This window comes from Trachemys scripta, chromosome 15 (genome assembly GCF_013100865.1).
Source record: "Trachemys scripta elegans isolate TJP31775 chromosome 15, CAS_Tse_1.0, whole genome shotgun sequence".
Taxonomy (NCBI): Eukaryota; Metazoa; Chordata; order Testudines; family Emydidae; genus Trachemys; species Trachemys scripta.
In genome coordinates, this window is record NC_048312.1 from 11,830,686 (window position 1) to 11,844,296 (window position 13,611).

At 40.2% G+C, this 13,611-nt stretch overlaps 1 protein-coding gene across 12 annotated transcripts in view; it reads right to left on the reverse strand.

Moving 5' to 3' along the window:
• The window catches only part of RIMBP2 (RIMS binding protein 2), a 313,172-nt gene that overhangs the window by 22,486 nt on the left and 277,075 nt on the right, over positions 1–13,611 (reverse strand). For 4 of the 12 annotated variants that reach the window (XM_034791131.1, XM_034791129.1, XM_034791130.1 and 1 more), the window contains 5 exons: positions 13,213–13,371; positions 8,983–9,714; positions 7,185–7,302; positions 3,678–3,830; positions 254–438 (listed from right to left, as the gene is read on the reverse strand). In XM_034791131.1, the coding sequence (XP_034647022.1) occupies positions 254–438; positions 3,678–3,830; positions 7,185–7,302; positions 8,983–9,714; positions 13,213–13,371 (1,347 nt within the window). The remainder of the gene's footprint in view (positions 1–253; positions 439–3,677; positions 3,831–7,184; positions 7,303–8,982; positions 9,715–13,212; positions 13,372–13,611) is intronic. The other 8 variants (XM_034791139.1, XM_034791138.1, XM_034791141.1 and 5 more) reach the window with 3 other exon arrangements.

Consider the following 13,611-nt stretch of genomic DNA (forward strand, 5'->3'; position numbering starts at 1 on the left):
AGTAACTTCGGAGCCTGCTATGAAAAAATTATGGGATGTAGGTGCCTAAATCATTTAGGCGCTTTTGAAAATTTTATCCACCATCTCATTTTTTTAACGCCATCAGTACCAGGCATACAACAGTTCTCAACCCCGTGATAGGTAAATGTGTGTGGCTCTAAAGAAAAGGTCAAGGAACTCTTGTGTGAATGGACCCATGAGGACCTGTTTGCAAGACCAGGTCTTTGGTTTGCTTTGTTTTTTAGATTCCCACCTTAATGATCTGTCCTTCTTTAAATGGTAGCTCTTCTTCTGCAGCATCAGGATTGGGGGACATTGTCAATGGATCATAATCAAAGAGGGCAACAAATATTCGAGGAGAAATATCCTCTGTGCCAGGATCTGTTTCTGATTCTTCATAAATATCTGGAGAAAGATGGTCCCGACTACAGTATCCATCTGTGAAAGTAAGATCAGAAGGAGCAAAAATTCAGCAATGCAAGTCAGAATAATTTTTCAACTTAGGTCTGAAATTTGTTCCTATATTTCTGTTTGAAATGGGACTACATTACCGTGCACTAGGGAACTTATAATGTGCTCCAGCAGGGTCTACACAGGCCAGTTAGGGCGCAGCCCTCTAGTGCACATTAGAATTTGCATCCCTCTACCATGGACGAGTGCACTGTGTAGACAAGCCCTGTGCTTGCATTGGTCAGAGGAACGGCACTAGGACACGACTAGTCACAACGGTGATTAAACAAAGTTATTGCTAATACGGTCCCAACCCTCCTGTGAATGGGACTAAGGTTAAACCAATATAACAAAATATGTTTATGGTCCAGCTGTGTTCCCATACAGTTGTTTCTTGCCTACAATTGTGTTGTAATCCATCTAGACCTGTTAGCTAGGGTTGCATTTAAGCCAAACACATATTACCCATATATATATTAAGACACTGATCCTGCATTGAACTTTGTGCAGGTGAAAGAGCCCAGTGCAGGATTGGGAATTATCAGGACCAATACCTTTGTCCAATGCATAGTAAAAGCCAAGCCCCTTCAAAATATGTCAAGTCGGGCACCCAAAACACGAACCACCTAAATCACTGCTGAAAATCTTGGCCCATCACACGTTTAACTTTAAGCATATGCTTATGTCCCATTGACTTCAACAGGAATCAAACTCTTGCCTAAATGTTTTACTGAATCAAGGCCTTTAGCTACATCACATAGTCTTCCAGATCTTCCACTATTATCAATTTCCCCCCCTAAAGGCTTGCTTTATATGTTAAATATATATATTTAGTCCCAATATTTCCGTTTTAATGATATCTGCATCATAGAGATTATATATTTATTGAAATAATTTAAATGTTTGATTAAGGATTTAGTATAGAACTTTTTTTAAGATGACCCTCCCCTCTTTACCTACTCCTAATGCCACAGAACTCTGTTAAACAATTTTTTGTAATTAAAAAAAGGTCAGTTTAGAGGGGCACAGCTTCAAGGGGACGGCTACTGAAACTTGTGTCCAGAACACTATAAAGAAGGTGGATAAGGAAATGCAGAACAGCCAAAGGGTGGGAAATACAGTCCAGCCAGGAAGCTTTACACAGGCACAAAGCACAGAAGGGAAGTGGAACAAGGACAGGACATGGACAAATGGCACCGGGGATTTTCCCCCAGTTGCAATGATGTTTTATTCCCACTGTCAGATGGACTGGAAATGCAAAACAGGGGTTTTCTTCGGAGTATTGCGCATTCTGTTTTTTAAGTGAGACAGGTTAAGCTATGCCCTCTTGGCCTGGAAGCCAACTCCAGCTGACGTCAGTTGGAGTTAGTTACAAGCATGAGTTGTGCACAGACTTTATCAAAACAGTTCTGAACCGAAATGGTGATGATTCAGAATGGTCACGTCTGCTTCAGGCAACGAGAGTAGACATGCGCTGCTCACTGGCTGCTGTAGGCCAGATTTTCAGCTAATGTAAATTGGCATAGCTCCATTAGAGTCCCTGAACTATGCTGATTTATACCAATTGATGATCTGGGTCTATATATTCAGAGCTTTTTGCTCTCAAACCTAAAAACCAGATACCTACCTGTAACTGCTGTTCTTTGAGACATGATGCTCATATGCATTCCATGTGGGTGTGTGCACACCCTGGGCACCGTACCTAGCAGCATCCATAGGGTCAGTGCTCACACCCTGAAGCCTAGCCCTTCCCCTGGCTGTACAAAGGCTGTGCTGCCCCTACACCCGCAGTTCCTTTGCACCGAACATCAGAAGTACAGACTCCGATGCCGAGGGGACAGAGGATGGATTGTGGCATATACGTCTGCATCACATCTTGAAGAACAACAGTTACGGGTGGGTAACCATTTTTAGTTCTTTCAGTAGATGCAGTCGTGTATTCCAATATTTGCAGGAGGCGGGGCATGGAGTCTATTCAAAGGAGGACGGCAGGACTGCCTTCCCAAAGTTTGCATCTGATCTGGACGCAGCCGTGATGGCATAGTAGTTTGCACAAGTATGCGGAGAGGACCAGTTGGCCGTCCTGCAGCTGTCCAATATAGGAATGTCATTTAGAAATGCCATTGACGTCACCTGAGCTCTAAACTAACATTTAAACTAAACCTAATGTACTACTGCTGCTACATACAAGAAAAGGGCTCAGGAGACTGAGAGCAGACGTGTCAGGTGAAGACACACAGCATTCTTACTCCAGCCATGGGCGGTGAGAAGGAACGGAGGGGGTTGGGACAGCACTGCTCTTATACAGCCAGGGGAGGGGCTAAGGCTGCATCTACTCAAAGAAGAACACTTTTTTATTAGTGATTTGTTTAAATGTTTACTTTGGCTTCTTTTGAAAGATGAACACAAAACGTAATGCTTCTCCCAGCTTCAGACCTGGCCTAAGCCACTTTTCGGTGGGAATGGTTAAGTACTTTAACTCACTGTGTAATGAGCTATGAAAGGCTGAGAATTTTGTGCAATTATGCAATGGCTTCTTATGTTGATGAAGCAGCCAACACAATCGATAATGGGTGGGAGACAATTACTACCTTACATATGTCAATTAGCACTTGTAGTAATACACATACTTTTAAAAATAAATTTAAGTTTTTCCTTCACTGAAGGTCTGATCCAAATCCCAGTGAAGTCAATGGCAAGGCACCCATTGACTCCCAGGGGCTTCAGATCAGCCCTAAGCCAAACCAATAAACTAGGAGTGATGCTTGAGTAGTGCTGATTCTCACTATGGAAGAGTTGATGATGATGAACCCTCCCCATTTTGGCTCTGTCTAGTGCTAGATTTATGAATCAAGTTGAAAGGTGATCTTTTTGATCAATGAGTGTTCAAAGGTGCATACATTAGCTGTTAATTGACATTAAACAGCCACGGAGGATAAAGGAGTAGCTTCACAGAGGTTCATGCAATGCAGTGTGCTTTGACTTGTTTCAGTATGGAAAGCTGGTTGCATGACAGTTATCAGTGAATGACGAAGGGCTCTTCCTCCCTTACAGCTGAGCTGAGCTGAGCTGAACAAACTTACCTGGAAGCAGGGCAGACAGGACTTAAGCATTAGCTCCCCTTGCATTCTGCATTGCATGCGATGTTGTCATACAGAAATGGCACTCATTAACACCCAGCTCTAAATGCGTCTTGTGTCAGAAAGGATGAAGAAGGGTCGGCCTACCGTATCTATAGTCAGAGGCCATGGTACGCTGCTGTGACCATTTCCTGTGTCCATCAGTGCTGCGATTATACGCTTCTTCTTTTACAGGGGAAATATTTCCCTCACTACCTGACCGAGACCGACCGCCTTCACTGTTACTGTCCATTGTAATTTCTATGGAGAAAAAGGGAATGATCTATTAAACATACGTTATAGTCTTCTCAGTGGAGGCTCCTGAGGGCAGGCTTTGCCTACCTTCTTTTCTGACTCAGCTAACCACCTGCAGAACTATGTGTGGCCGGTTTACTGACTGATTCTCCAGTGATTCTTCTCCAGGCACACAGAACGGGGTGTTTGCTTTTTAAAAGGTCTTGCCTTCATGCTTTTTAAAACTTGCCTGGATTTCTGGAGGGTAAATGCAGACTGAGTTCTGTGGGGCAGGAAACTATATTTTTGTTCTGTGTTTGCACAGCACCTAGTACAATGGGATCCTGGTCCATGACAGGGACTCCTAGGCATTATGATAACACAAATAATAAATAACAACAATCAGCGTTGTAATCCTATGTTCCACTTCTGCAAGGTCAAGGGGAAAACGTAAAATACATTTTATCTTTGGAAGTAGAATATCTAAAACCAGAATTAAGTTGAAAATTTTCTGTTTCCAGTATGTTCGTAATCTAACAGGGAAATAATCTAAAATGAGTTTAAATCTGGGACCTTTTGGATAAAGATGTATCCCAGGAAATGTGCTCAATACATTTCTATAAGGAAATAAACTGTGACCCTGTAAATAAACCCATACTGATAAATGTTGGCAGCCCCACGTTCTTTGGCCCTAATGGAATAAAATCTCTAACTGCAGTTAATGGGAGTTTTGCGCCAATAAAAACTTTAGAATTTGGCCAAACTTTTTTTTTTTTTTTTTTTTTTAAAAAGAACCCCTCTTTTTATGATGACAGAGCCATAATATCGGTTTTATTCAGTCTTCACTCAGGCAGAACTCTCTTGGAAGTCAATAGGAGCTTTGTCTGAGTGACGACAGTGTGATCAAGCTGGTACAATGTACTGTTACAGGGTTTGATTGGATACATTGGCTTTATTCAGTCTATTTATCCGCTCTGCTGATCTATTCCCCATCCTCTTGTTTTCTGTAGGATAACTATTGTGTGATTTTTACCCAATGCTTGTCTTGACTGCCGTACATTATTGACGTGGGTAATTATTACATCGTGGGCACCTATTTATCACCAATTACATTTTTAATAGCTAACTAATCGGCTATGTTGATTTTATTAAATGCCTTGCTGAGTTAAGAGAGCCATGTGTACTGCATGCCTGATAACTCAGCTTCCCATTAGTTCTGTTCCTGTGAACATTATGAGAAACCTGTTCTCTTTGTTTAAACATGGCAATACAATCAAAGAAGTTGGCAGTTAGGAATCCCGGACCATAACCACATCACATTAAGAATGATACTGGATAGGGTCTTTCATCAATTTCACAGAAGACCAGAGAGTAATTCTTTCATTAGATGCTGAAAATACTGCCACTGTGGGTTATGTCTTATCAGTGTTAGACAATATTGTAATTCAATCCTAATGCGACTTCCCCAGAAAAGCATTCACAGAGCATACTTACTGCAAAATACACTAATGCATTCTTGAACTCACACTAAAGCAGCAGATTAGAGCCTTATATTTTATTCTCTGTTTAATTATCAATTTGAATGTGGACTGATTATAAAAAATGAATTCCTTCTTATCTACTTCCTAAAATGTTGCTCTTTAGCTACAAGAACAGTGAAGTCATTATTTAATAGTTCCTTGGGTTCCAACCTTGTTTAGAAAAAGTGAGGCCTGTTATATTTAATCAGCCCCCCCCCCATCCACATCTTTCTGTCAAAATCAGAGTTAAAGGAAAGCCCAAAGGATTAATTTAACCAAAATTATTTCAAATCCCACCCCCAACTATTTGTTGTTAAATTATTTTAACAGGTGATAAAAAGAAAATCTTAAATGCACAATATATTTTAAGTATTCCAGGCATAATTCACCCCTCCCCACCAAAATATTTACTCTTGAAAAAAAAAAGCTACAAAAAAGAAAAGGGAGACACTGATCTAGCAAACACCAGCCTTTACTGAGAATGTTTATCAGCTGATGAGTATCTGGCTCAACCAATAGTTACAGGTTGATATTTGCATATGCACTCTCTGGACCGGATTCTCTCTTTACACCTTCTTTTTCTTTTTACACCAGTAATTCCATTGAGTGAAGTTACTCCTGATTTATAGCAGTGTAAGTGGGAGGAGAATCATACTCTCTACATATACTTATTAAAGACACTTAGAATGCTTTTATGAATTACAGTTGTATTTTTTAAAAATCCACAGTTATCAGAAATTATTATTGTGTCCCTAATATCCATTAGTTTTCCTCTTGAAAGCAAAATCTTGCTAACTCTACAAATCTGTAGAGGGTGCTGTACACCACAGAAAGGTTTCTGTTTAAATTTCCTATATGGTTATTCTGCTGTGTATCCATGGAAGGAATTGGGAGAAAACTTTTCATGCTTAACAATTAAAAAACCCGTGTTGCATTATAGTAAGTATCACCATGAGGTTGCTTTCTGCGTGGAAAGTTTCTCATTCACAGATAAAGCTTCAGGACAGAACTGCTTAATGTTGCCTTGAGTTCTCTGGATTTCTGTGTACACTGTTAATAAGGAATCATCTAATGTAAGCACAGGCACCGGAGGAATTACATCACATGAAAATTTTATTTCTGTACATTGTCTACAGTTCTCTATTTACATTCCTGTGTTTCTTGCGTTTCGGTGTGACTGTTCCTAGTTGTGTGGTGTGCAAGTTTTGGTGAAAGTGTTTTTGTGCTTGGTGTCTTGATTCCATTATCTTGTCTGCAGTACTTTTTGGAATTTCTTGCACATGGCAAAATATATCTTTAGGTCATGATTTAACAGAGATGGCTTGATTAGAAAAAGCAAATCTAATGGACATACTTCAGTCTTACTTGCTCATTTAATTTAATAACCTCAATTTTCCTTGCTGAATTCCAAAAAGTAGTTAAGAGAATGGAAGGTGAAGGCAAATTGATGGTAGATGAATGGAATGATGGATGGATAGATAGATGAGTGAGTGAGTGCACTTATTTTAGGTATCATATTCATAGCATGTCCAGGCCTTAATTTATTTTAAAGAATGAATTGTCTACTGTAGGTTTTAAATTGTAGCTATCATCAACCAAAACATAGATCTTGATCCAAAGCTCACAGGAATCAATGGAGAAACTCCCACTGACTTCAGCAGGTTTTGGTTCAAACCCTTAAAAGACTCTCCAGTACACTCATATTTAACCTAAGACAAAGTTGGTTTTAATCTTAGTTCATCTTATATAAAGGATTTAGAGTTATTGTGGTTAAAGGGTTTTGGGCTTTGTTTGTTTGTTTTACCAATCCCCCAGCTCTGCGGCTGTAAAGAATAGAAATGCACCAATCAGGTCAACTAACCAATGGAAGGGACCAACATTGGTCGAGACCTTTGTGGGACTGCACTGGCATGAGACAACCTTCGACCCATGTGCTCCACCCTGTCAGGTCGTCCAGTGGATGATGGATTCCCTAAAAGCTAAAAAAGAAAAACAACAGGTTTGCAAGTTACACAGCTGGGTGCATAAAAAGGCATGTTAATAATGTCAATCACTTTCAGAAGCATAAGCTCTAAAGGCAACTAAACGTAGTTTTTAACTGAAAGGTTAGCTGAAAAGTTCTACTGATGCCTCCTAAACCTGCAAAAGAAAAATGGTTCCCTGAAAAATGGCACACCCTTTGTAAACAGCAGTCACACATTAGAACAAAGAAAGAATAATAATAATTTTGGAAACATTCTTTTGCCTTTGTCGTTGCTGCTAACTTGGCTCAGAGCACTTTTAACTCTCCCTGAAGAGGACTAAGACCTTTCACACTAGAGCTGTGAAGACAGTATATGACGGGGTCAGGTCAGTGCATTTAGTTTTTTTACCTAGATTGTTTTGCACAGTTTGCAGCACATTAAACAGCATATGTCCTTTTCCTCTTGGGTTCTCTGAGAACACTGCTCCTCTCAAAGGGCCTTTTGTGGTTGCAGGCTTTTTAGAAGTCACTAACCCTTGCAGAAGAGATTCATACAAATTTCACCTCACACCACAGCTGGTTCTCTTTCTGTTCACTAATTTGCAATAAATGTTATTATTTTAATGCTTTCCAGGGCGTCTCTTTCAACAGCTGAGATTAAATGCAGCCTTGGCACCAACTTTAATAGGAGAATTTTTAAATGATCAGTTCAGAATAAACTGCTGGGCTAGGCATACAGCAGCAGCTGAATCTACTCTTACATAAGACATTAGATTGGAGACAGTTGCAGATGAGAGGCTAAAAAACGTATTTAGTTCTTTTTGGGAACAGAGAGGCCTAAAGATGCAAATTCATGAAGGCTCTTTTGTGGGCTAATATATAGAAATGCAAACAGGCAGGATCACAGAGGCACCCTTGTGGATTAAGATGTGGAACGGCCTTGGCTTGTCCCTCTGGAAGAAGCCGTTTGTCTGCAATCTCATTCGGAGATGCAGTCTGCAACTTCAAAGGCAAGAAGTGATGGTCTAAAAAAGAGGGCAAAGAAGTGACAGTGAAGGAAGAAGGTGGAGAATGGAAACATGATGAATCCTGTGACTCCAAGAAGCTTGCTTGGTCACTGTCACTGGGGGAAGATATTTCTTGGTACTTGCCCAGAGAGAAGGACTGAAGATGAAGAGCAATTCCTGAAAATCTGGGAGTGAGGAGAGCAAAAACAACATGACAAAATGGAATCTTTAAGCCAGACCATCAAAATAAAAATTTTGTGAAATGCTTTCTTTTTTCCAGTTAAAAATAAAACCTATTTTTACTTTTTAAAGCACTATTCTGATAGTCACTTTAAAGATAAAAACAAACTTTTGGAAAATTATAGTTCAGCTAACCCTTAATTAAAATTTAGATTCAGTTGTCCTTTAACAAAAGCAGCCATTATTGTAATTTGTTCTGTGGGAAAATCATTGTTGTAAAGCAAATTAAACTGATTTCAGCATGATACAAAAGAAGCTTGTCAAGCAAAATGCAGATTAATAAATAAAAATCATGTGGGGAGGAAAGAAATGAAACAACCACCAGTAGATAGGTCCCAAAGATAGATTTTAAGAAAAAAAAATCAAAAGAAGTGGGAGGAGGAAAAGAAAAGAAAGAAAAGAGATGGATTTGACAGGCAGATGTTAGAAGGAAGTTTTATTTCACACACCAGAGAGTCTTCTGCATCTCTGAGGGATGGCTCTGCATGTGGAACAGCTGCCCTAGAGTCATTCACTTGTAAGTTGATCTTCCAGACTCGCTGAACATCTTTGCTAGTCAAATGATCTGTTCTATTGCATTTTTGAGTCTCAGACTTTCTCTCATAACTGGGCTTGGCTTCCTCACTTCTGGGCTCTATAAGGGAAGGACCCAGGTCATCAAAGTCTTCTTCAATGCTGCTTTGCCTGGTTAAAGTTTTCCTGCGAGCAAGCAATGGCTTTGTGCTTTTTCTGCATGAACAGTTATCTGTCTCTGCACAACAGCTAGGCGCAACATTGGCAGAAATCAAATCATAAGCATTTCTGAAATTAAAACGAGATTCTTCTTCCTCACTTCCACAGTCTAGTCCGCTGTCAGGGCTTCTCGTTAAGGATCTACTGTAGTTATATCCTTTGTCTTCTGAAGCAAAATCCTCCATGCCTGAAATTCTGTGCTTGGCTGGGTACCAGAAGTTGTGCTGTTTGTCTTGATTGTAGGGTCTAGGCGGTCTAGTGCAGCTAGCTACCATAGGTTTCATTTTATAGGGCGTACCAAAACCCTGTTTGTGCAATAGTTCAGAATATTCAACATCCTCTTCGGCTACTTCTGGGATACTGAAAAGCTTTTTACTGTGGTGTATCTGCTGTGAAAAGTCAGGCCGTTCCAAAAAAGCGGCTTCAGTGGTCCTATTCTTTGAGCATTCCTTAACAATATGTGATGTTAAAAAACAGGTGGGGAACAAACAGTGCGTGATAAAAATAAAATGGGAGGGGAAAAGGGGGAGGAGGAAAGAAAAATAAAGACAGAATTAGTTTTAGAGCAATGGCAAACATAAGGCATGCAGTTTATTCAGTGAGGGGGATGTCATGCTCTGAACAGGAATCTGAAAATAAAGACATGATTAAGTTGGCTTGGTGTCAGATAGAACAGGGGAGGTCAGTACAAACACAGCTGATATTGTGATGCTTTAACAAGAATAAACCCATGCATTCAACACAAAGCAATAAAAGCTGCATACAAGTTCAGCCGTGGTGAGAGTGGAGGTGAAGTTAGAATATGGCGCTAGTGCTTAGTGTTCTTTGTGCTCTATGCCAAGCTGGGATTGTTTTCGTCCGTGGAGCATATCTCGGAACGCTTTCTACAGCAGAGTTTTCTCTCGTGCTTTGCACCTGTTAAAGCATCCTAGTTGATTAACAAGAAACTCCACAATGCCGTCCTGCCCGAAGACAGCAAACTCAGGGCGGGTATGAAGTCATACAGGGCTCCCTGTAAATGCCAAAACAGGAGTTCTTGTGCCCTCCACAACCTCATAAAAATTGCACCCTCTTTAAGCTTGGCTTCCACAAAAAAGACCCTGAGAACTGGGGGCTACCTGCAGCCATTGGTCCAAACTGGATCTATCATCCTAAATCTGCTTAATAAAACTCTTACTTGACAAGCAACCTGTTACTTGACCCAAATATAAGTCTCGGTACATACCAGATATAAGAAAGAACTACAATGGAGTGAATAAAATCTGAACAGCTTAGATAAATGAAATAAAAGACACATGTTATATTAGGCTTACAAAAATTGAGGAATAGTGTAATTGAAGGATCCTGTGCAAATGTGTCTCTCTGGGACTCTGAAGCAGATGCTGGGCTATCCAAATTAATGAGAAAAGAGGTATTGGCTTTGATCTATGGAGCCCTTAGCTATTTGGGTCATGGAGACCACCCCGCTCTGTGCTTTACCCCAATGACAGCAATCAGCTTGGGACTTCTGAGCAGACATGCCTGGATTCATACGTGTGGGTAGCAAGGGCAGGATCTTCTAAGTGACTTTGGAATTCTCCTTCCCCTTTGATCCAACAGAGCCTGAGTTTGCTGACATTCCAGGGACATTACAAAGCCCGGTGCTCAGGCTGTCTCTGAGCAGACAGATTGAGCTGCCTTTTGTTTTAGTTTTCTTCAAAGGCTAGAGAGTTTTTAAAGAGTTAATTTTTTGACACTACAGTAGAACCGTAGAGTTACAAACACCAGAATTATGAACTTATCGGTCAACTACACGCCTCATTTGGAACCGGAAGTACGCAATAAAGAGGCAGCAGAGACAAAAAAAAAAAGGGGCAAATACAGTACAGTGCTGTGTTAAACGTAAACTACTTAAAAAATAAAGGGAAAGCAGCATTTTTCTTCTGCATAGTAAAGTTTCAAAGCTGTATGAAGTCAATGTTCAGTTGTAAGCTTTTGAAAGAACACCCGTAATGTTTTGTTCAGAGTTATGAACATTTCAGAGCTATGAACAACCTCCATTCCCAATGTGTTCCTAACTCTGAGGTTCTACTGTATTCATGTGAATGATTTTTGAATACACTTTTTAATTGTCTATCTTCCCAGAGCTTTTTTGAAAAGGTGCCATAAATATGGAAAAAATATAAAGAAATATGCATTAGGAATAATTTTGATCAGACTCCAAACATCCTTAAGTTTCATGGATGCTCCAACCTGATATTCAAGTTGGGATCTCCTTCTAGTTTACACATCAGCCTTTATCTGGAGAGCAACTGAAGGGAATAATAATGGCACAGTAAAGTGAGTCATGCATCTCGTACACTTTCCTTTTGCATGAGGGTATCTATTAACTTCGTACAGAAAATACTGAATGTCAGCTATCTGCAATCATAGCTCAAAGTGCATGGGTTGGTGTACTTTCAAATGCAAATCGCATATGCATTTGAAAGAGTTCAATTAATGTGGTTTTTGTTTCTTTTTTAATTACAGCAGCTGCAAAGCTGAATCGGATCTAGCAAAACAGGGACACTGTCAAGTATTTTAGTTCTAGAATCTGATCTAAAACTTAAAGCAATATAGTTATAAATGCAGTGGTGAGCGTCCTCCAAATTCTAAACTTACTCCATGTGCCCTAAATTTATGTGGCATTCTCACATGAAATTCTGCTTCTGCACAGCCATTCAAACAACAGACGTTAACAATGAACCTTGGGGCAGCTCCTCAGATTGCATTAAATCAGCATATACCCACTGACTTTAACAGAGCTATGATGATTTACCCCAGCTGAGGATCTGACCCATGTGTTCAGATTTGGGCTGACAGTACCGTTAATGCAGATGTAAAAAGTAAAGAACCAGAGAAGCCTAGGGATAATTCAGTGTTTGCCTAGTGGCAGTCAGAGCCATTTCATTTTCAAGCTTTTATAAGGATACTAAACAGGAGAATGAAAGATTTTTTTCTGAAAATGTACTTGCCAGAATGTTTTTATAAGTTGCATAAAATCATAAGTCTGTGTATAAACTATATAGAAGCAGTTATAGCAATGGTTACAATATCCCTATGTATGTACTTTGCATAAGGGTATAGCACGTTCTTTAGTAACACGGCATTTTGGCTGTGGGAAGAACGACCTGTAGGTTTCTGTATAATTTCAGTCATATAGCTTGTTAAGAAGAAGCATCTTAGCATGGTATACACATAAGAAGCAGTTACTATATGTCATATTACAGAAAACAGAAATTCTATGTTGGGAAAGTTTAGTGTTTGCAGTGTGTATTCTAATCAGATGAATAAAATCACCTTGTAGGATGAATCCTCTTATGCAGTGTTTGGGACATCATTCCTGACATGTTTGCCATTGTCTCCTCTGCCACCAGAAGCTCATTAATGATCGCGGCACTAAGATTAATGACTATGGGCTTTATCCACGCTATTGGGAATCCATATTGCACTGAATAAAACTCCCCAAATCCGTTACTAGCATGCACTAGAAGGATCCCGGGGGTTAGTTCCAAAAACCTGGTCAGTAATATGGAGAGGATGTCCTCAGAAGATTTAAATTCAAAGACACGTGTGTGGATGTGCACGCATGCACTTGCACACATCAGAAAACCTCTAGTGGTCTGGGTGCACGTCCAATATACTGCAGCACAGCAGCACCCCCAAATGCGCAGCAAAACAGATAATTGCATAACCGCCCAGGACAGTCTTCAATATGTGAAGCTCTTGGTTAATACCAGAGAATTGAGTATTAAGTGGACTTCATAAGGGGAACTTTACTTTATGAACAGTATTCATCCCAGTTCTAGTCTGTAGGCCACTGTGAACTGTAATGTCCACAGTAGACTAACAAAAAAGTGCGTGGAAGGAAGGAAGAATTTGGCTTGCCCTTCTCTGAAGTTTAAACCCCCCTTTTCTGTCACTCTTACCTTGAGTGTGTTGTGTGATGTTACACTGACTCGTCTTCTTCCTCCATCCTCCAGCTGCATTTCTGAGTACAGCTCTTCTTCATCTTCCTCCATGATATCGGATAAGTCGGAGCCCCTACTGCTCTCCGTATGGTACTCCTCACCCTGGCAGTAGTGCGGCTATTGGATGGGATAGAAAAGAAAAGAGCTGCAAGGTTTAAAATCTGAAGTGACAGTGCCCCCACAAATGGGGGGCAAGGCAGCAACTGGCAGCTTGAATGTTGCAATAATACCTTATGTAACCCACACTACCCAGGTGCAACTCTCAGTAGCGCTCAAGTGGCTTGTTAATATAGAGGTGTATTAGCTTGCTCATACCTTAAGTTCCAGAAATCCTGGATTCAGTCCTTACAGATGATC